The sequence below is a fragment of the Acomys russatus genome, chromosome 7, assembly GCF_903995435.1.
Source record: "Acomys russatus chromosome 7, mAcoRus1.1, whole genome shotgun sequence".
Lineage (NCBI taxonomy): Eukaryota > Metazoa > Chordata > Mammalia > Rodentia > Muridae > Acomys > Acomys russatus.
In genome coordinates this window covers 58,780,464-58,804,453 of record NC_067143.1, presented here as the reverse complement: position 1 = coordinate 58,804,453, position 23,990 = coordinate 58,780,464, and the positions used below count along the sequence as shown (strand labels likewise).

General features: G+C 40.0%; 1 protein-coding gene across 1 annotated transcript in view; it reads left to right on the top strand.

Moving 5' to 3' along the window:
• The first annotated feature begins 306 nt into the window (after nucleotides 1-306).
• Stk33 (serine/threonine kinase 33) overlaps nucleotides 307-23,990 on the top strand; it is a 65,087-nt gene continuing 41,403 nt past the window's right edge. The window contains exons 1-9 of the mRNA XM_051149371.1: nucleotides 307-674; nucleotides 1,611-1,724; nucleotides 4,206-4,319; nucleotides 6,677-6,781; nucleotides 12,790-12,928; nucleotides 14,851-14,939; nucleotides 16,637-16,724; nucleotides 19,187-19,262; nucleotides 23,371-23,483. Coding sequence (XP_051005328.1) covers nucleotides 462-674; nucleotides 1,611-1,724; nucleotides 4,206-4,319; nucleotides 6,677-6,781; nucleotides 12,790-12,928; nucleotides 14,851-14,939; nucleotides 16,637-16,724; nucleotides 19,187-19,262; nucleotides 23,371-23,483 — 1,051 coding nt within the window. The 5' untranslated portion in view covers nucleotides 307-461. The remainder of the gene's footprint in view (nucleotides 675-1,610; nucleotides 1,725-4,205; nucleotides 4,320-6,676; nucleotides 6,782-12,789; nucleotides 12,929-14,850; nucleotides 14,940-16,636; nucleotides 16,725-19,186; nucleotides 19,263-23,370; nucleotides 23,484-23,990) is intronic.

Here is a 23,990-nt window from a genome sequence, read left to right as displayed (position 1 = left end):
CTTTTTTTTAGTGAAGTGTATAAGAGATATTTGCTCTAAGGCCAGTAGCTAGGAGGATAAAACTTTAAATTATGAAAACAATGTGTTCTACACTAATATTTTTGGAGTTTTAGAAATAGTTCACATTAGAAATACTAAGCTAGGCCTGTTGTTGCTGGGTAACCATGTTATGGTCTAGTTTGGTTTAAAGTAGGAACTTTTCTTAGTGGAATATTTTGCTTATAGTTGCTGGGTTTCCTATGATTGTCAGGAGGGTGACAGGGTAGGGGTTTGCTAAATGGTGCTTCCTTTTCTTCTCACAGGTCTTATGCATGAAGCATGGTGCCTCATTAACCCAAGGACCTCACTAACCGGAAGCTGCAGTTTTCACCAGCAATCCATCACATCCCTTTTGATCTGGTTTTCTTTTTTAAAAAGTGAAAACATCTCTTTCAAATTATTTTTTTTACACATTTAAGCAAATGGCTGACCATGGCTTGGATGAAATACCTACAAAGTGCCCCCACTGTGCATCTTCTCAGGCCGGGCTACTTTGCCTGTGTTCAGCAGGCAACCCTTCAGTTTTGGTGGTGGAAATGTCACAGACATCAAGTATTGGTAGTATAGAAAACTGTACTCCACAAGAGAGAAAAAAAGAAAGAAATGTCAGCAGAGAATCTTCTATAAAGGATTTGGTAAATATTGAAGATTATACAGCACAAATTGACAGCCCATTTGCTATTCCCATCCCTAAGTTCTCCTATGAACCCTTGTAAGCTCATTCATGGCCTTCTTTATGTTCTTATTTATTTTTGTTTTTTTTTTTTCAAGATAGGGTTTCTCTTTGTAGTCTGGACTCACTTTGTAGACAAGGCTAGAATTCACAGAGATCCACCTGCCTCTCTGCCTCTGTGAGTGCTAGGAATTCAGGTGTGCGCCACTGCGCCAGGCTCTTCTTAAAGTTCTTAAAGAACTATTTGTTTTCCACAGCAGAGATGAGCAAAGCTGGCTAGTTAACATGTTTTGTGATATTTTCAGCCACTATTCAAAATTATTTCTTATGATCCCAAACAGTTCACATTATTATACCAGCTCTTAAAAGCTGTTTATACAGGAAAAACGTCTTTTCCAAGTTTAACTGAATAGGACTTTTTGATCATTTTCTTCAACTGATACAGAGTGAGTCATGACAAAGGTTAAAGCAAGGCTGTAGCTTCATCATCTAAGAGGAAGTTGTAGTTGTTTATCTAGAATATAACATACACTTTACTTGGTTCGCATGATTTTTAAGTCATGTGTGGCTTCCCAATCAAACTGATTTGGCTGTGGTCATCTGTGTGAAGAGCACAGTGGAAGACTAGTTAACACAGTACAATTTTGATGACAAGGAACAGTGAGTTTAGGAAAAGTCAGGCCCTTGCTCTTCACCGGAACCTTTTGACACTTGTACATTCACCTGAAGATCTTCCGTAGCCAATGACTTGTACTGTATTCTAGAATGAAAAAGATAGTAAACTACTTTGTATACAGTAAATACTGTGGCACCCATTAAAGCCTATCACACTTTGAATCATCATTAAAAGAATATTACATCTTAAGAGTTATTTTTCAAAAATCTCTTTTGGTCCTAGTCCACAAAAACTTCAAATGTGGAGAGAAAAAGTTCTCAGCCACAGTGGAGTCGGAGCAATGTCACAGAAGGAAAAATCCCACATATAAGAATGGAGAATGGAACTGATATCGAGGTATGCAGGAAGCAAGCTAAAGCTACTAAAGAGGTTCAGATTTCTTCTTCTTAACATTTTGTTTCTTCTTTTAAATAAAAATTTTAATTAAAAAATTCACAGTATATTTTGATCGTATTTCCCCTCTCCCAGCTCCTCCTCACCTCTTACTCACCCAACTTTATCTTCTCTCTCCCTCTCCCAACAAAACCAAACTCCCACAAAACACAAAAACCAAAAATATATAAGCAAAGGCCAAAAAGGCAAAAATGCCAAAAACAAAACTCAAACTAAGGAGTCCATTTTGTGTTGGTCAAGTGCTCCTGGGCATGGGACCTGCCCTGGAGTGTGGCTGATAAACTCAGTGACACTCCATTGGAGAAAACGGATTTTCCCCTTGCCAGCAGATATCAAGGGCAAATAGCTTCTTGGTAGGGGTGGACTATATGTCCACTTACCCCTCTAGTGCTGGGACCTGTCTGGCTTGAGCCTGTGAAGGAAGGTCTTATGAGTGGTGCCACAGACTTAAGACTAGATAGGTCATGGGCCGTATGGAAAAGCCGAATACCGCTATTGTGCCAAAGGAACATAGCAATAAAATGATGTGATACCCACAAACGAGTGTCTTGCTCAACCCTCGTCAGGGAAGCTTCTTGCAGTAGATGGGAATTAACAGAGACCCGTGACTGGACAGTGTGTTGAGATACTTTGGAGCACGTAGTTCTAATGTGATGTCTTCATTAAATCCATCCCCTTTAAGGCTCAACGAGCTATGTGAGGAAGAGGAAGCCGAAGGATTGTAAGAGCCAGAGGTGATGGATAGCTTCAAGGAGAAAGATACCCCAGACATGAACTTGCAGGTTTCCTCTAAGACAATGGTTTGTGACAGAGACAATTGAGAAGTCAGCCTCTGAGGAAAGGAAGTAAAAACCACAGCAAAAACTTCAAGCACATTAAAGTTTTTACTGAAGGCAATGCACACTATTTCCAGCTCATGGAGGGCCAAGGGTCTTATAAAGTGGGGGTGTTTGGACTAAGAATATTCTCCTAAAAGCACTAGTATACTCTTTGTTCAGACTTTCGATGATTCAGCGGCTAGATAATTTTTACATAGCTCATCTGCTCACTGCTTTGGTGACCTCTCCACTTCTCCAGTTTAGATAAGTATCCTTACCACTTTTAAGGGTTCTAATTAATATAAAAACATGAATTAATGGCTGCAGAGATGCCCATTCAGTAAAGTGCTTGCAGGAGAAGCATGAGGATCCCAGCACCCATGTAGGAAGTGGGGTGCAGTGGACCTGTAACCCCAGCGCTGTGGAAGGGGAAGACCAGGGCTAACAGCAGGGAATGTGAGCAGTGCAGCCAGCTGTCTCACTGTGAAGGGGACCACTACAGCAGAGCTGGCGTGGGGGCTGTTGTCTCATGTGTTAGTGCCTGTTCATGGCGGGTTTAGAAACTCACCTGCCCTCTGCTGATGGTATCCGCATCACAGAAACAGACTGCTTCTGCCAATCCTCAGGGAGTGAAAACAGTGAGGCATGTGGGTTTTATTTTGCACTGTGAACCAGAACACTGCTTTGGCCAAACCAGTTCATTCTCTCTTTGTAAACAAAAGTTAAATGATAAATCAGAAAGAGTCTTGTTTTAGATAAGTGGTTGTCAACCTGTGGGTTGCAACCCTTTTTGGGGTCACATATCAGATATTTATATTACAGTTCATAATAGTAGTAAAATTATAGTTATGAAAAATAGCAATGAAAATTTTATGGCTGGGGGCCACCAAAACATGAGGAATTTTATTAAAGAGTCACAGCATTAGGAAAATTGAAAGCTACTGGTTTAGACAGTGGTATTATGGATAGTGTATATTTTATTCTTGCTTCTGATTTTTATCAAATTTTCTTTTCTAAAATAAAGTGAATAAGGTAAGAAAACTAACACAGAGATAAAGGAAATAAACATCACTTGTAGTTAAAGAAGGAGACATTGTTTTAGGATCAAACCAGGGCCCTGTGCAAGACAGACAAGTGTTCAACCATCAAGCTACCTCCCCAACCTGTCTGGTAGTAATTAGTGTTGATTTCATAACGTGAGTCTCAGAGTTTTGGGGTGAAAATTTTATGAATGTATTGTTTATGCATCAAGCTCATATGTATATTAATATTTCACATCTTTTCCTTATAAAATATTTCATTTTTATGAAATTCTATGTTAGTATTACTTTATAATGTATAGATTGAAAGAAATCAATTTCTATCATTTTGAACTTGTCCACATTTTGCCATTAGAAAATCAGACAATTAACAAAAGTCATTGAAACTTGACTGTGGCTAGTTAAGATGTATTTGTTACTGCTGAAGCAAATGCACAGTGTCTCCATTTGATCTTACCCTAGAACAGAGCTCCTCCTCCCCTGGCGGATATCTTTCAATGTTGTGTGTTCATTCCTAATACCTGATGAATGCCACAGAGACAGAGGAACTCTTGTTTTGTCTCCAGGAATTCTATACCTTCAGAAGAATCCTGGGACAGGGGAGCTTTGGAATGGTCAGTGAAGCTATAGACAGAGAAACAGGAGCTAAGTGGGCAATTAAGAAAGTGAATAAAGAAAAGGTAAGGCTTCCCAGTGCGGCATTTCCAGGGTACAGGTCAGGGTGGGGTAGGGTGGGCAGTGCAGCTTTCCACACTAACCCGAGCTGTGTCTTCCCTTGAGGGCCAGGGCTGGACTAACTGATGGAGAGGTGTGGGAACTACTCTAGTCTCCTGTGAAGGGACTAGTTCCTACTCAGGCAGACAGGTGCTGTCTGGAAAATTCAAAAGCATCAACATCACTAATATTACCAAATATGTAAACTTTATGAGCGAAGTCATATTTACTGTATGCATAGGGCTGTAAGCATCGATGTCTTAGCTGGAAATAAATCCTCTTGCCCTCCTGGTTGTTTGGTATACTTTTCTTCTATTTTCTCATTTAATCCTATTTTCTTACTGTTGACCAATCCCCCTTCCAATCTAGTCTACTGTCCCTTGAATCTGCTGACTCTCTGCGTTACTTGTTGGCAGAGCACTTGGCTTCTCCTTAAGGTAAAATCAGCTCATTACAAACTGTTAACATTTCTCTGTCTGGATAAAGAAGCAAAAATAACACCATTGTGATGTTTTCTTCTTGGGTTTGTAATAATATGTATTGGAGCTATAAAACTGAGTAGTAACTATTTTTTAATTGTAGCAAATTCTTGGGTATAATGAGATGACATATCAACTTTAATAAAGCAGTTAAGAGCCTTTTTAGCATCTTCGCAAAAAGATGGCATACCAAAGTTGGCATCCTGAAAGGGCCCCTTGGCATGCTGTTTCTTTGCTTTTTTTGTTGTCAGTTAGGGCTAAAGGTTCAGTTTGGGGATTATATTTGCAACTTGAAGAATTACTTTCTCACCCATGTACTGATATTATTGGGAGGACAGTACACTTGAGCAACGAGATAAAGCGACACTGTCAACACAGGAACTGGACATACACATCATTGCAGCACAGACAGGCCAAGCCATTTGGGGAAAGAGGTGGGAGCAGAATTGAGATGAGCAGCAGGAGAAAATTGTGCTAACTTTTCAGATCTGTTCTTCACAGGAACTCATCCTCATGGTCACTATTTCTCTGAGCCTTTAGGCTAAGCTTTAAAATATGCTTCATCTTACATGGCTGGATGTAGCAGAGTGGTCATGATCAGCATCCTCTCCCCCACCCCCAAAGACGGCGAAAGTTGAACAGGAAATGAAATTGCAATCAAGAATGCCCCTAAGTAAAATATGTAGAATATGTTTTCTTTATCATCAGTCCACTTCCTAAACTCAGGCTAAAAGTGTGTGCGGAAATAGGTCCTTTGTTACCTCCTTTAAGAATAGTTTTATGTCAGAAAAAGATCCATAAAGGAGGAGAATATTTATTCCCAGATAATGGCAATTTTAGTATCAGGGAGACAATGATCTGGGCTAGAATTGGAGAAAGTAGAGAGAGCACGCTTGAATTTTCTTTTCCTTTTTTCTTTTTCTTTCTTTCTTTTCTTTTCTTTTTTCTTTTCTTTTTCTTGTGAGACAGGGTTTCTCTGTGTAGCCTTGACTATCCTGGACTTGCTTTGTAGACCAGGCTGGCCTCAAACTCACAGAGATCTGCCTGCTTCTGCCTCCCGAGTGCTGGGATTAAAGGCATGGGCCACCACCACCTGGCACCCTGGAATTTTCTAGATGATTTAGACAGTCTTGCCTACACCTGAAGGACATCCATGTATGCTCCCTGGAGATCCCTTCATTTTATCTTTTGACCCAGGCATGGTAAGGCTTAGATATTAGCAGACACAGCTGAATTGGTTTAGTTTGAAGGCAAGATCTCTAGCTCTCTTTTTCTGCTCAGTTAATCAGAGACACCAAGAGGTGACATAAATAAAAAATTAATTGTATATATAATATAATGTATATTATATTATTTATCACATATGTATTATACATATCAACTAAATCAAAACAAAACAACAACAAAGGAAAATTTTTCTGTTGTTAAGCCATCTCTGATTGATAACCCTAGAAGCAATTTTTATGTTAATGCAAAAGGATCACTGTGATTGAAGGAAATATCAAAAAGATATGCTAAAATGGGAATAAAGGGTCAGAAGCTATGTTCAGCTAGTTTATGGAAACAGTTCAAGAGATTGATTGAAGCCAAATGAAATACAACTAGAAAATGGACAAAGAAATGAAGGGCATAATTTGATTTGGTTATGGAGCAAGAGACCCACTGCTCCTCCATTTCCCTTCAGAAAAGAGCAGCCAAGTGCATGTGCCACAGCAAGTTCTCGTCTTGTCTCTCCAGTGCGTTTTAAGAAAAGTACCACTCAAAACTGTAGGAAAAGGTATGAAATAGCTAACTTTCATATTGAGTGGCATTCCCACTAGCCATCTGTCTCTTCATTGATTAAGGCTGGAAGCTCAGCGATGAAGTTACTTGAACGGGAGGTGAACATCCTAAAGATCGTCAAACATAAACACATCATCCACCTGGAGCAAGTGTTCGAGACACCGCAGGTAACGCTCGGCCAGGTGCTGCAGTCTGGAGGTTGCTATTATTACAAAATGAATATAGTTCCATTCCGAAGTAGCCCTCTGGACCACAGTTGCTCACGTCCTTGGCAAAAGTCTGTCACTAGAGATTGATAAGAGCACTCTGAAGGACTTTTATTATTGGTTGTATAATTAGGTGTATAGTGATTACACTGATGTCTTACATTGCAGGTTCTGGCTGGTCCATTAGAAACAAATGTTTAAGATTAGAATAACAAGTAGAGCTTCCTCAGAGATGGCATCTGTTTGCATTTGCTCTTTGTCTTCTACTAGAAACCATTTGATTTGCCATGATCTTTGCAAGGTTAGCATCATGAATGAATTGACAAGGCTTACTTGGCATGGTATAGAAATATGTTTTTCTTCTTTTCTTCTTTTTTATACAACAGATCCTGACTGCAGTTTCCCCGCCCTCCACTCCTCCCTGTTTCCCACCTTCCCTTTTCCCCAGATTTGCTGCTGCTCAGTTTCCCTTCAGAAAAGAGCAGCTTCCCAGGAATATCAACTGAATATGGCATAACAAGTTCTTTTCTCGGTCTTTCCAATGTGTTTTGTGTTTCTTCTTTCCTAGATATTGTTATTCTCTCACCTCAGCTGCCTGAAGGTTTTTGTTTTGTTTGTTTTGTTTTAGTGCGTGAACTTGGGCATCACTTCCACTGCCTGGAAGCAATATACTGTGTGGCTAGGCATGTGGACAGATGACCTGTTTCTTTAAATCCTGATTCCGTTACTTGTTAGCCATGAGAACATGGCCAAGTTATTCAACTTCTCTCTGTGTAACTGTCTCACCTGTGAAGTGCTGACTCAACTGGTTATTGAAGGAATACAGATGAATGGGACTGTAGCTATGATGTACTCATCTCATCAGATCTGGCTATTGTTTTTCATGCTCTTTGCCAGACTAAGAAGTAGCTACTAATAGTCAATTTGGGTTATGCATTACATTTTATTAACTACAAGCACTTGGCAACAGAACCACAGTTGCCCTTTTTTCGGTGATCGTGAAAGTCAACCCCCTGGCCTTGTACATGTCAGTAATGCTCTACTCCTGCCACTGAGCTAGACCTCCATCCCTGAATTGTGATTTCTTTCATATCCAAATATTCTTTCTATAAATTTGTTCTCTATTATCACTTTTAAAAATTTATTTATGAGCACGAATGTTTTATCTGTGTATGTCTGTGTTCTTGTGCATGCCTTGTACTCATGGAGGTCAGAAGAGAGCCGCAGAGTGCCTGGATCTAGGGAAGACCCTTAGGAGCCACTACATGGGAGCTAGTAATTAAAGCCAGGCCGCCTGCCACACGAACAAGTGCTCTTACCCATGCAGCCATCTTCCTAGCCTCTTTGTCATCAGTTTTACACAGTTGGATTTTGATGAATCTTGATAAAGTTCTTTTCATGTTTCTTGAACTTGGGGTTCATAGAATTTCTTGGGTCTGTGAGTTTGATTTTCATCTCATTTAGGAATATTTTTTGTAATTATTCCAAGTATTGTTTTTCTGTTTTCTTTCCCCACTCTGGAGGACTCAGTACATAGGCTAGATAAGTTTATATGCTCACTGTTATCTGCTCATTTCCCAGTATTTTTCTGTGTTCACTTTGTATAATTTGTATTTTACTGTGACTTCAGATTCACTAATTTTTAAAATCACATTTAATGTTTTACCATCTTGTCTAGTTGGAAATTCAATTTCCTTCATGTGTATATTCAACATATGACATTAACATACTCAATGTTCCCCTGCTTCATGAATACAGTGATAAGAGCTAATTATGTAAAGTCCTTTTCCTACTAACGGTATTGTGTATGCCACTGCTAGTTCAGTTTTAATGGGCCTTCTCTTCTTCATTCTGGGCTTTAGTCTCCTGCTTTGTATATGTTACTTACATCTTTTCTTTCTTTCTTTCTTTCTTTCTTTCTTTCTTTCTTTCTTTCTGTCTGTCTGTCTGTCTGTCTGTCTTTTAATACAAGGTCTTACCATATAAACCAGGAGGGTCTGGAAGTTCCTACATAGCCAAGGCTAGCTTGGAACTTCTGAAACCTCCTACCCATCTCTCAAATGTTTTGTTTTGTTGGTTTTTTTTGTTTTGTTTTGTTTGTTTCTTTGGTGGTCCTTTTGGTTTTTCAAGACAGCGTTTCTCTGTGTAGCCTTGGCTTTCCTAGACTCGCTTTGTAGGCCAGGCTGGTCCTTAACTCCCAGCGATCTGCCTGCCTCTGCCTCCCCAAGTACTAGAATTACAGGTGTACTCCACCACGCCCGGTGCCAATTAATTTTTAATTGGCTGCCAGATATAAATACATAAATTTTTTAAAAATTACCATTTTGGGTGCTACATGTTATATATTATTATAACTATTTTGAGGAGAGATGATAATGGTCTCACTAGCTAGCCCTGAACTTAGTGAACCTTCTGCTCAGCTTCCAGAGGCTGAGATGACAGGCATGTGCCACCATACCTGTGATGAGTCTTGAACTTTATTTTATGATGTAGTAAGTAATTTGAAAGCAGTTCAGTGCCTTTAGTGCTTGGTTTATTCTTTGAGAGAGGCAACAGAGTATCCTCTCTAGGACTAGGTTTCCCTTTCTACTGAGGGGCTGCCTTCTGAATGCTCACATTGTCTGTCTCCTGTGCAACATGAATTATGAGATGTCTCACTCTGGCTAACGGAAACACAAAGCATGTATGCCCTCCAGTGACTGTCTCTCAAGCCTTTCACATGGATACTTCCCTAGCTTTAGACAAAGCACATGCTATTACTCTGCTGTCTCTCTCTCACTCTGCTGAAGATTTGAGGAAGAGTCTCTCTCTCTGTCTCTGTCTTTGTCTCTCTCTTCTCTCTCTCTCTCTCTCTCTCTCTCTCTCTCTCTCTCTCTCTCTCTCTCTCTCTCTCTCTGTGTGTGTGTGTGTGTGTGTACGTACAGATTTTCCCTCTTTGATATTCTTTCCTGGAGACTTTAGTTATCTTGACCTTTCTGGACTCGCATTTCCTGAGTTCATGGAGGCTAGTGGGTCTGCAAGTTCTCCAGCATGTACTCCAGTAGGCCTCACACTTGGCCTTTGCAGTTCTGAGCGCTTTCTCTCCTCCTACCACTGCTGCTGTGCTCTTCAGGCCTATGATGCCATCTAATCCCACAGACACCCTTCGCGTGCCATCATTTCTGATTGATACCTCTTCTTGCCCTGGGATGTGGCAAATGGTCAGTGGCTAGGATAGTCAGGGGCTTGCTGCATGGGCTGCTGCTCTCTCTTAGAAAATACAACTTGGTATTGACTAATGTCTAATGTCTGGAAATTTGTAAAATTTTCCAGTTCTTATCTTATTTAAGCAGGGAGCAAAGTAATCTGTTGCTCTGCCTTGTATACAAGTAGGAGCCCAAATATACGAGAGTTTGAAAGCAAAGGAAAGGTCATCTGTGGTTGTCTTTTTCTGTATTGCTTGAGTTTCATTCACATGAGCTAGATCTGCCCATAAACACACATATGTCTAGACTTTGCACTGGAGCTATTCTGAGGAACTGGCTATCTAATTGATAGCACGCTGCTGATGAACCACTCAAACTGCAATGGTTTCCTATAAGTCTAACTGTGCTCTAGATCTGTACAGTTGTTTCTAATAACTGTTAAAAAAACTCGAGTAATATACTTTATTACTATAACTTGGATCAACATGCATTTAACATTTAAAAAATATTTATTTTTATTTTATGTATCTGTGTACTTACTACATGTGTGTAGCACCCTCAGAGGCCAGAAGAGGGCAATGGATTAATCTAGAACTGGAGTTACAGGTGCCTGTGAGCTGTCACATGGGTGTTGGGAATGGAACCCTGTCTTCTGGAAGAGCAGCCAGTGCTCTTAAGAACTGAGCCATCTGGTCAGCCCCTCATCATTTTAAAAATTGGTGCCAATTTATATTATAACTACTGCTAATGCGACTTTCCCTTCTAAATGGCTCACTCACCCTTTCACATTCCGAGCCACCCTGTAGCGCCATCAGTGGAAGAATATGACCAAGTTCAAAAGCTTATTTGTCAGATGTTTCAGACACTTTAAAATCCTAAACCAGCCTGAAATTCAGTGAATCAGAATTGCGGCTTGAAGAAGAAAGATATTTACCCTTTTTCCTGCTTTAATGCATACTGACTGAACACAGAAGTTGGATTAGCAGCTGTTACAAGAATAGAATCAGACCCCCAAATCTTCAGAGCAGCAAAACTCTAGACTCTATGTTAGACTGGAAACATGGAGGGTAATTGTGTCTGATGGCAGTGCCTATGGAAAAGGCTTGCTTCTTAGTTGAACAGAAATCTTTGACTCAGTAAGTGGCTTTGCTGTGGGATCTCTAAAGACATCTTTATATGCCTCAAAAAGTGACAGACACAAAAGAGGCATTTCCTCCTTGCTTCCTTGTCACTTGTACCCACTTAGTCACTGAGTCGCACTGTCTCTTTTTTGGTACATCTTATATATTTTTCTTTACCCTGTGATGGTTAATGTTATAAGCTAGCATCATCTAGGAGACAAATCTCTAGGCACACTTGTGAGGGTTTATCTAGGTTAAATGAGCCTTTTAATTGAAGTGGGAAGACTCATCCACTATGGGCAACACTATTCTATGGGCTGGGGTCCCAGACCAAATAGAAAGGAAAAAGTGGGGCTATCGGGAAGGCTTGGCGGGCAAAGGTGCTTGCTTCCAAGTCTAATGACATGAGTTGAATCTATATGGCCGAAGAGAACCAACAAGTTGTCCTTTGATATACATAGGTGTGCTGGTAATACAAGAATTCACATGAATGCACACATGACACGAAAATGTCAATTTTAAGCTTTTAAAATCATTTTAAAAAGGAGAAAGCAAGCTGAGTGCTAGCTTTCATTTACTCTGCTTCTTGACTATGGATGCAATGTGGTCGGCCATGTCAAGCTTCTGATATGGTGGCTTTTCCATCATAATAGACTGTGCCTGAACTGTGAGCTAGAATACACCCTTTCTCCCCTAAGTTACCTTTGCCAGGTTAGTTTGCCACAACAGGAAAAGCAGGTAAGAACTTATCCTTTCTTGTGTCCAGCCTGTGCCTCATAGATGCCTCTGTTAACACATGCAAACTCTGAGCTCAGTCTGGCCTACTTACTGTTTCTATAGGGCTCATAAGATAATATTTTTACACTTCCAAATAAATGACAAAATTTATAAGACTAATATTTCATAACATTACAATTACAGCAAACTCAGATTTCTGAGTACAGCATTGTGTTGTTTATGGCTGATGCCAAGACAGCTGCTGAGCTGTACGGCTGTAAAGAGACTATGTCACCCACAGAGAGTGTAAATGTTGACTCTTGGGCTGTTGTAGTATTCACCTAGAAATGTACAATTCACATTATACAGCTTCCACCTCGAGATTCTGACTTAAACGCCTCCAATGCCTTGTTTCATAAGGGGCTTGGGGAGTCCATAGTTGTGAGCGTGCTCTCCGAGCTCTCTACAGACTTGTTCCAACTTTCCCTGTTAGCTTTGCCCTTCACCATCTCCCTGTTCTCCATCCCAGAGCTTCCAGTACTGTTAGCATAGATCTACCTGTTATTTTGACTGCCTTCTTACAGGCCTTAGGGGCTTCGCGCACTGGCCGCCAGCCTCCTGGTGTTCCTCCACCTTCCCTGCCCAGAAGTTACTGTTCACACATCCAGTCTGTTCTTGGTGAACATTCTTTATGCAGAGGCTACCTGTCTTCTACAGCCGGATGTGGCTGTTAGTACATCTTACATGCTATTGTAACGCTGCTGAGCTTCCTGAGGTCAGCACTATGTCCCCTGCCCCTTTGCTCCTTTTGTATTCAGTACATAGCAGTATATAGTAGATAAGGCATTTTCACGTGAATAAGTTAATACTGTGATCATACTTGTGATGTATAACACATATAACTTCATAACTCTCTTGTTCTGCCTTTTAAATCTGTAAATGTCAGAAAATGTACCTTGTGATGGAGCTTTGTGAGGATGGAGAACTCAAAGAAGTTCTGGAAAGAAAAGGGTACTTCTCGGAGAATGAGACAAGGCTGATAATTCAAAGTCTTGCATCAGCTATTGCGTATCTTCATAACAAGGGTAAGACAAGGACTACACACCTCACCACCTCCATAAACAAGTGTAGCGCTGCTGTTTAAGTGGGGCGGTCCTTAGGACTCACAATCACATTGGTAGAACTTGACAATGTAAGCAGACAGCAAGTACATTTTCCATTTGAATTGTATTTGTAGACATTTTAATTAGCAACAATGCAGGCATATAATTACTGTCCATGAAAAGCAAACAGTCATGATTATTCTTATTTTAGAAGTTTAAAACTGGCTAATATGATAAAAACTAAAGTAGATAAATAAAAATGAATTTTCTTAAAATATCTGAATACTAATATCATTAAAATGTATATGTTCTATCCTTGTAAAATAATAGGCTTCAGTTTTAGACCAGCTTGGGCTCAAAGCAGAAGGAACAGAAGCTTCCAGTGGACACCCTGGTGCCACATGGGGCACATTATGGTCCCCTGAACTGTGTAGTTTTCATTAGGATTTGTTGTTGGTATTTTTCATTCTATACATATTTCACACTATACATATTGACAAACATATAATAATATTATCTACTAAGGTATCATATAGAGTAATTTGCCAATACTTAAAAAAAACTCATTTAAAAAGAATTCTTCTCATTCTAACAGCTTTGCTGTCTCCAGTGTTAGGGCTGCACTTGTCCTCAGCTTCTCTTTTCTTTGAGGTTTTTAGGTGTGACTGTAGAGTGTTCTCATGTTACAGATGAGAAAATACTTGTTCCACAAAGGTCATTGGCAGGCTTTGGGATCTCAGTGTCCTCACCACCTACTGTAGTGTGTTCAGCCCCAGAGTTACAAAGATGAAGAATTAAGGTTCCTGCACCTCCGGTGGCTTAGGCTAGTGGGAGATGGAGAATGGAAAACAGCTTGCAATCCGGTGAGGCAGTTTCTTAATGGAGAGCTGTGCAAAGAGCAGGGAGCACAAAAGTGTGTCAGTATTAGAGTTGAGGAATACAGAATCAAACAAGAGAATGATTTCAGGTGAGGAAAGGCTTTCAGAGACTGACTGCCTCCTTTGTCAGTTTTCCTTTGTCAAGTGATACTTTTGTCTCCCAGTATATTTCTATAAAACTCTAACAATATTTTGCGCATGAGATCTTAAAGATTATTGTTAAAAGGGTGAGAAAAATGCCCCATTAAAGATAAAACATATCATAAAAATACATTAATTAAAATGTTGTGGTATTTATGTAAGTAGAAACTTGTAGAGTAAACAGAATCAGTAAGACTTCCAAAGCCAACGCCGGGGCTTATATATAAGATCTGCAAGTGATCAGCTGCACTTGCCCGTCCAGGTCTAGGCCACAGCTGCATTTCCTTAGATGTTATACACTTAACTTTCTACAACTTGAGAAATGGTGTGAACTCAGTCAGTTATTTCAGAGGAAGGTTTGATCTATGATTTTAATGCACGTAGAAATCTCACTTCAACCCTGACCTGTTTAACTAGAGATTTGTGTTTTTTATTTTAGCCTGTGAGCAGTAGGAAAAGGTATGCTGATATTTTAGAAAAATACACTGAAATACAGCTTAGGCACATGTAGTCACATTACAATGCATTAAAACGTTTATGCTGACAGTAACATTATACAAGGCATAATCCCATATTTAGAGTCCTGACGATACAGAAAGCCTTGCTGGGCCTGTGTTGTTACCCAGACTGTCTTCATTCTCCCAGGAGGACACAGCCTCGCACAGATCCCTTTCTGCACTCACCAGGCTGAGACACCAGGTTGGCACAATAGGGAACATGCCAAGATGAGAAAATGGCTTCTGATAGATGTGGAGAGGAGGGGCATAGGGAAAAACAGACCAGGGAAGCCTCATCCTCCGCCTTCCCTCACACTTTATTTATCTGTCCTGTTTGTGTCCTCTTGATCCTTCTGTTATTTACTTTGCTTGTCTGTTTTCTTGGTAGATATAGTGCACAGAGACCTAAAGCTGGAAAACATAATGGTTAAAAGCAGCTTTCTGGATGACAACAACGAAATGAACTTAAACATAAAAGTAAGAGCCTAGAGACACTGCTCAATATTTTCCTGCAAACAACCAGCAACAAAGTACTACAGACAGCTTAGGCATATTTTGGTGACTTTTGAATCCAAGCCGTTTATGCTAAGAAGTTAAAAATTTCACAAAAGAAGTTGTAACTGATGAAAATGATTTTTACAAGCTACGTGATGGTGCTGAACGTGTTTTCCAAAGTGCATATTCCTTTGGATAATTCTAAATCATTAGTTAATAGCAAGCAAACAGATGCTCTGAATTCTAATTAATTTCAAAATTATGTCTAGTAATTTGATGTAAATGTGTTACAGATTTAGAGAAAAACACACCTCTTGGCTGTGCTTTTGATACTAAATTAATGCTACAGTCTGTATTTCTCTTTGAAATTTTTTTCTGGGTATTAATATTTATGTCTTAACGACAATTAATGTGCCAAGTGTTTATTCTTGAAGATTTTATTCCAAGTAAGCGTTCCTTAATGTCAAATAAATGATAGAATACATTATTTATTACTTAGCACTTTAATAGTGGCTGCTTTCAAAATGTGTGCAAGCATTAACTTTAGAATCAAATGTGTCTGTAAGTTGCTGTTGCACAAGCTAAATCCGTATGCGGTATAAACAGACTCAGCAACACTGCCGGTGTCCCTCGGTGACGCAGACAGGAACTTCCGCCATTTTATTCCTTGCTGGATTGTGGAGGGGTGCCTGAGACAGAATAGCCCAGTTGACCTTTGGTAAACAAGAGACTCAGTGCTTTCCAAATAATGGAATTAGATCATGACGGCTTTAATATATTTTGTATCTGTAGAGATGTTGTGCTCCAGGTGGGATATTTATGTGCACCCGGAGTAATGGATTCAAGGCATGCTGATACACACTTGTAGTCTCATCACATGAGAGGCCGAACAGGAGCATTGCCATGAGTTTAGGGAAGCCTGGCTTAGGTCTTAGGTCTGCCTGGGCCCAGAGTGAGACCCTGTCTCAAAGAAGAATAGAGAGATGAATAGGTTGTGATTTCAAAATCTCACATATTAATTAAGAACATTTCCTTATACTTTGTAAGGTCCTGACAGCTTTGCATTTAGTGGGAACAAAGAAAGTGTGCTTTACCTGTTTAACCCATAAATATGCCTGTGTTTCTGCTTTAGGTCCAAGGGTTTTCCATTTTGAGGTATAACCAAGGGCACAGGCCAAATAGTAACTGAAGGTGCAGTTACCAAGATTTAGAGCGGAGCAGGAGACTCAAGTTGTAGCAAGAAGCTTTCAGCCCATCGCGGCCAGGCTGTGTGGGAGTGGACCTTTTTCTCCTTGCTAATTTGCTTCATTTTAAGTAGTGTAGTAATGCTTTAACATGCATACTTTATACCCACAAAAGAAATAATAGTAATGAAAACAAGTATCTACTAGTTACCAATATTAACAAGTCTTAGTGATTATTGATAAGGATGGCTATTTGCATTTAAACACTGCTTTCAATGGACCATAACTCCAGTATCAAAGAGTTAACAAAAGGCATGAATAGTTAACATCGTGGGTTCTCTCTGTTAAGCTTTCTCCGCACCTAGGGTGTGCAGAGGGGAAAAGTGAAGTCTTTATTGGTAATATAAGATAAAGCCCATCCCCAGGAAGTGAGGACTCATTGCAGTTATGGTGGGCGGAGTCACTAGGTGACTGAGCCTGTATATCTGCTCTTAGGTGACTGATTTTGGCTTGGCGGTGAAGAAGCATGGCTCTAGGAGCGAAGCCATGATGCAGACCACGTGTGGCACTCCTATATATATGGGTAAGTGAGGAGACTTGAAAAAGGTAGAACACCTGAAGGGTGTGGCAGCCAACACCGTTCAGGATGCTGAGGCAGGAGCATTGCCATAGACTACATGGAGGACTCTGAGTCCTATAACCACTATGCCAGTGAGTCCTTAGCACTTTTATTATCCTGTCTCTTTCCATCAATTCTCCTCTCACGTCCCAGTAATTACCAGTGCTTCCTGTCACCAAACTTAGTTGTGCTTGAATCATATACAGTGTGTACTCATTTGTGTCTTCTGTTCCACAGAACGATTTTGCTATTTTATGCATGCTGTTGTATCAGTAGTTTATCTGTTTTTATTGCTGAAAAGTATACTTCGTTCATTGCTTTTCTTGCCTACTTGATGCATAAAGTTTTTAAATTGTTTTATCTTACTTGAGAAAGGCTACTTTAGATTCTGTTCATATCCTCCCATTGGCAAAAGACATCTGGTCTGTAGTTACATGGGGAAAATATATCCAAGCACCCTGAGTTTTATGCCTGCTTATTAGTTGTCTACACTGATAACAAGTGAGAAAACAAGAGGGAAGACAGATGGTTTGTGGAGCTTTGCTGACTTCCTAAATGGCTCCTTGGCACAGATATTCTGGCTTCTGCCTCCCTGAGGGCTGGGATGACAGTGCAAGTAGAAATGCCCCTGATAATTAGGAAGACTCTGAAAGAGTGGAGGCCAGGAGTCCTCGGTCCCTGCTGCACTGTGCAGCAGTACAGCAGCCTTCATGGAATCTCACCTCAAAATTTGTCTTCATGATAGACACATGGCCATGGAACAACTTGCATTTTGCTGGTTCTGTATTTAAAGCTTTACTCTCAGTTAAAGACTGCAACACACACACACACACACACACACACACACACACACTGAATGCTAAAAGAGGAATACTGTAAATTTTCAATTTGAAGACAAGTTGTTTAACTTGTAAACAATTATAGTTTAGTCTTTTCTCGTTCTCTTGTGTATGGTTTGGCTTCTTTTTGCTGTTTTCTGTTCCTTTAATCATAGACAGGGGGAAGATTAAAATTCTATTAGTGTTTACTAGTTGTTATAAAAGTGTGTGTGTGTGTGTGTGTGTGTGTGTGTGTGTGTGTGTGTGATGGGCGGTGGTAGTGCATGCCTTTAATCCCAGCACTTGGGAGGCAGAAGCAGGTGGATCTCTGAGTTTGGGGCCAGCCTGATCTACAGAAAGAGAGAGAGAGAGAGAGAGAGAGAGAGAGAGAGAGAGGAGAGAGAGAGAGAGAGAGAGAGAGAGAGAGAGAGAGGAGAGAGAGAGAGAGAGAGAGAGAGAGAGAGTTCTAGGACAGCCAGGGCTATACAGAGAAACCCTGTCATGAGAAAAAAAAGGGAAGTGTGTGTGTGTGCGCGCATGTGCAGGCATGCAAGCACATGGCCAGAGTGTTAGTGGAGAAGACTAGGAGTGCTTTGTTAATAAGCACACAGCTTTCCAATAGGAAACACTCAGTAGCGTGCAAATGCAGTCAAATCTTAATGTTTTCCACCTCCACTGACAGAGGGCATCAAATGCCTGCACGGCTGGCTCAGGGAAACAATTATTATGTAAAACGCTTTATAAATTTTTATGTTCTTTTGTTATCTACACATTTGTGTCTGTTTTCTTTTTCTTTACAGAAAGATATCCATATGTAAAAGTAAAATAGACCTATTCCTCAGTATCATACTGACTTTTAAAAATGCTACCAATTATAAAGCAAAACCCTACAATCTCATCTCTAAAGCAAGTGCCATATTAAGGTTAAAGGTGCAGTTTTGAGAGGCTGTTTGAAGGGAGCCTGTTGTACAAACCTTGGTTAAGCAGAGAGCACAGAATTGAGTTACACATATTTAGAGCCTCATCCTGCACTGGCACTCAGTGGTGTTTTGCCCTAGTCTTATGTAAGCATACTTTCTATTTCAGTTATATTACTTAGAAAATGTGGGAAAGAATATATATATTCTATTGTTACAGTTCTGTGGTATTATAATCATTATCATAATTATTTTTGCTGAAGTGAATTATAACAATATTAACTTTTTCTTTGAGTTCAGATTTGTACATCTTGGCATTGATTTAAATAATATTTACTAAAGTTTTCTGTCTCCTTTTATTTAGGGAGAGTCTAGGATATTATTGTCTTTTATTATAACTACACAACCTTTGTAACACCACTTAATTATTTCACAGAAATAAAGAACTGCACATCTAGTAATTCAGTTTATGCCATTGTCTCATTAGGAGCTAATTGATAGGAGTGGTGATTTGGTGACATCAGTTGGAAGGCCTGTACATTATTCATTTAGCATCTGCTGTTGGCTTCTTTTTGTCCTCTCTGGAGGAATAAATTACAACACATCAGCACATTTTTCATGCTTTGTGTTTAAGCATTTAAGAGTAATTTATTGTATTATTAATATTATTTTATTTGTCCTTATTTGGCAGCACCAGAGGTTATCAATGCCCATGACTACAGCCAGCAGTGTGACATTTGGAGCATAGGTGTCATAATGTACATTTTGTAAGTAGTTTACTGAATGTCCAGTGTAAATAAAAGGGAAGTCTCTGTGTAGATTGACATAGATTTTTAAATTAAAACTAAGCAATATATTTTTAAAGGAGTCATTTAAAATCCACTCAAGATGCCATCCTAAGTGGTGCCCTCTCACTAGTTTGGAGGATCACCTCCTAAGTATTTGTTTAATGTTGTACTTTTACAATGTTTAGTTTTGCTTTGCACTGACCTGCAGATGCAGCAGTGTCCCACATGGTCCAAGCTAAGTGAAAATCTGTTCTCCCTGGTCCCTTGCTGCAGTTTAGCCCTTCACCTGCTGCCAGTCACAATGGGGAGGTTGGGCCACCTGGCCCTAGAGTTGCTGGCACAGTGGGGAGTGGGCACAGTTAGGGGGAGGTAGGGAGTGTTTTGAGTTCCTCAGTTCCCTTACACCAGGAAAGCCTCAGTGATTCTCACTCTTCCTTCCCTCTTCCTCTCATGATTCAGTCAATCCTAAGGCCTGAAGCGTTTGCCTGTGATGTGTTCTTACCTGTGCATGGTGAGGACATAAGCATCTCTCTTCGGCCCTATGATTTCATCTTTCTGGCTGCTGCCTTTCCTGCTTCTGTTTTATGCTCCCCTTCATCTCCTGCTTACACTGCTCTCAAGGTTGTCTGTCTGCATCATACTCTTTCTGGACTAAAGCCCTCTGATGGTTATTCCTTGCTCTAGGTATTTCACATGCTGTGACTTAGCAAATGGTTACAACTCAACTCTAGCTTGCTTTCCAGTCTTGGGTTGTGTGCGTGCTTTCATGTGCCTACCTTTTTCTGTGATGACCCTAGGCTTCTCTTTATTACCCGCACTCTGCATTCCATGGCGTGTGTGTGTGTGTGTGTGTGTGTGTGTGTGTGTGTGTGTGTGTGTGGGCGCACGCACGCACATGTGTGCGCCATGAGTGTTTATTCTTTCCTTCTTTTTGAACTTTCTCCTAGATGGACCAATCATTGAAATTTTCTATTTTCCTTACTCCTACCTTATCACAGCAGATATACATTTATTAGTGTATAAACTTTTCTATATTCCACAGAGGATTTAAGGCATCATTCAAAAATAATGTAAAATAGTTACACTAAAAAATATGGCTTGAATGCTAGTTCAGTTGGTGCAGAGCCTGCCCAGCATCCAGGAATTCCTGGTTTCATCCCAGCACTGTATATACCAAGTTTGGTGGTTCATGCCTGCAATTTCAGCACTAGGGAAATGGAGGCAGAAGGATTAGAAGTTCAGGGTCACCCTTGGCTACACAGCCTGCTCCAGGCTAGCCTTGACCACATGAGACCCTGTCTCTATGTAACAATAACAATACTAATATAGAAGTATTATAAAAAACATTTAAGCAGTAAGGTTTGTTTGCACGTGTTTATCTTTGATAGCACATTTTGAAACCAAATTACATGGTAATATCACAATTTTCTATCATATCTGTGTTCCTTGTTTCTGTGAAAGACAGTTCAAATTATTCATTTTTGCATCTCTAGCATCTGATACAATAGCCCATATTCAGTGTTAAATTGAATTAAGTGAGTTGTCTAAGAGGTGTTCTGAAAAGTTAGTGACCACTGTTCTGTCTTTCAGTGATTCTGAACACTTTAATGTTGATGCAACATTAGTTTTATGGTCATGTTGTAGATTTCGCTGTGCACCACCTCTTTCATGTCCTGTCTAAATACTAACATCACTGTAGCTGCATTTCCACAGTTGTGTGAAATGGAAGACACAGGCAGTAGAAGGCAGATGATGTGATTATAGTTGTGACTGGGTTGGTCCACATGCATCGCTGTGTAGACAGCGTGAAGTATGGATGGATTCATAAAGCTTTGATCGCTGTTCTGTGCTGATTAGAATCATGGTGCAAAAATTCAGAGTTTAACCCTTAATTAAAATGTAACTAAATAAAAATTTCAAACTCTTAAGACTGTCTGCACAACAAAAGTCCAAATTAATCTGTATAATGAGTCGTCACACAATCTGTATGGTGTTTGCTGCTTTTTGAACTTGCCGTTAGGAAAGCAAGTATATTACATACCTTTCATTTTCCCCTCTTTCTTAAATATCTAATTTGAATATTTCTGGCTGCACATCATAGTAATGACATCATATTTTCTTCACAGAAGATCCTCACTTAGTTCACCGGTGCCTACTCATTACTTTGTTTGAGCCTGATGGCACTGTAGATAATTCTTCACCCTGAGCACAGCACGTCACTGTCTCTACAAGGACCACGTCCTTGTTCATCAGTTAGCTTGGATTCATTTATACTTAATTGGACAATGATAACATACTTTTTCCAGGAGAAATTAACATAAATAAATAATCTTTATAGTTCCTATCCTCTGCTGACCTGATTCCTATGAATGCAACAGAAAATAATAGAAAGCTTTAAGAGGCATTCATTTTTCACGTCTTCGACTCTCTTTTCTGGATGTGCTAGGAAATTGCTGTCATAAAGTTCCATATGCTGCTGATTGACCAACCATTAGATACATTTTGCGTAAATAAAATTGCAAAGGATGGGGAAAAAGTAGAAAATTTAAAATGTAGCCCTTAAGCTATAGTTGCATGCCCAGGCCACTAAGAAATTGGGGGCCATGCATATCACTGCTTGATAACAGGCTCAATGAGCTGGGCCTTTGCTGGCCTGTGCTTGTTATAATAGATAGTAATTGTCCATACGGCCATTGCTCTGGTTATTTCCTTTTTGTGTTCTATGGCTTTTAAAATTCCATTTCAAAACTAAGCCACAATAAAGCAAGTTAGAAGGAAGAACTGTCAGAATGAGCTTGAGAAATAAAAAGTATTAAAGTAAGAATTTGTACTACAGCGTGACGTCTGCTGATCCCCTAACAGGAAGCTCCTGCAGGGAAAGCTCCCTGCTCCAGCCTGAGTCCCTCACTGCTTGCAAGGTTCATTGTCATGAAAAATACCAAAACTTAGCTTGCTCAGAAAATGTTCACAATTGGCTTTTTCGACTAAAGGTTGGAAAACACGACTAAAGAAAGTCAGTAAAGACAGGAAGTGTAAAAGACTCCGGCTTTATTAAACTGAGAATAGACCGCCTTAACAGATATAATGGAGTAATGCCGTTTTGTCTTTTAGTGAAGGTACAAGATCTGTGCCTGAGAGTTGAATCCTTGACATGCCAGGTGCCTTTGCTGTGTCACCTTTTGCCAGGGTGTCCCGGGGATACATGGTTGTCCTTAGATGATGACTATGATGGCATTTACTAAGAATATACTCTGAGGCACTGCACTCAGCTGGGAAGTATACTGTTAGAGTTCTGGCCTACATCAGCTAATGGAATCAGCTTGGTTGGCCTGCCCCAAGCTCTGTTAAAAAGAAGCTAACAAAATAGTCCCTGTGTTATAGATGTAAACAGGCCATGCTTGCTTCATCCGCAGTGGTTGGGCTGTCCTGGTGCTGGCTTGTGTTTACCCAGCATCCACCCTTTCTCTCTGGTGATTTTCATCCTGACTTTCTTTTTTTTAATACTATTGTTGAAGACTTGTGCCTGGTTTAATCGTTTTCAGCTTTGGCTCAGAATCTATAGGAATTTCCAAGGTTATCCTTTGATTTTATTTTATTGTTACCATTACTAACACTTGAGATAGTATTTACTGGACAAAGCTCTTGCCTAGGCATTAAACTCTGATGAGTTTTGGCAGTCTCTGATCCCACCCCCATTCTTCCATAGTTTGGTGTGCAGCATGGACGGTTAGTGACGGCCTCTCCTTGCTTGTGCCACTTTACTGTGCACTCGTCCTCACCCAGTTTCTTGCATCATAACCCTTTAATTCCACGTCTTCCCCACCTACAGAAGCCTCGGGCATGTGCAGATCTGAGGTGTCAGTGCATAGGCACATCGTCTCTCTATTGTGTCATTTCTCTCAGCACTGAGATGAGCCCAGACTGAGCTGGGATGGCCCCCTTGCTGGCACACTCCAGCCAGAGAGGCAGCCCTCTCTTCTCCGCTCTGTTGCTTACCTAAAGCATCACTGCTCCACCTCCTGCAAAAAGTTACTTGTTAATAGTCTTATGTTGAAATCATTTGAACAAAATGACTGCCTTTGTTTAGACTGTGTGGAGAGCCACCATTTTTGGCAAATTCAGAAGAAAAGCTCTTTGAATTAATAAGGAAGGGAGAGCTGCGATTTGAAAATCCAATCTGGGAGTCCATAAGTGATTCTGGTGAGTATTGTTACTATTTACCAAAGCAAACTGTTACTGTAAGGAAATTTGCCACCAATAAAACTGTTGTAAATCTGGGTAGTCTACTATTAAAATCTACGTTAGAATTAAACAATATTTGCTTGTGTGAATAATGATATCTTCGCTGTGATTGTTTATGGTCAAAACTTTAAGAAAACCAAAAGAAAAGAAAAATATCAATTACAAAATTAAAGCGGAAACTTGCTGCTGTGTGTTTTCACTACAGATCATTAATCCAGGTAGTCATTCAGCAATAAAAGACATTCAACCTTATTTATTAGGGCCTTTGTGTTAATGGTACTTGGCATCTTTTTCATTATGCAATCATAACCCAAGTAAATGGGAAGACATATAACATTTTTGCCTTATTTTTGTTAGTGGTGTTGGGGGTGTGTCTCTCTCTGAGTTGTCTCTTTTTGTTTGTTTGTTTGTTTGTTTTGGCTCACTTCAAAATTTTGGACTCAAAATAGTTCTTCTGTCTCAGCC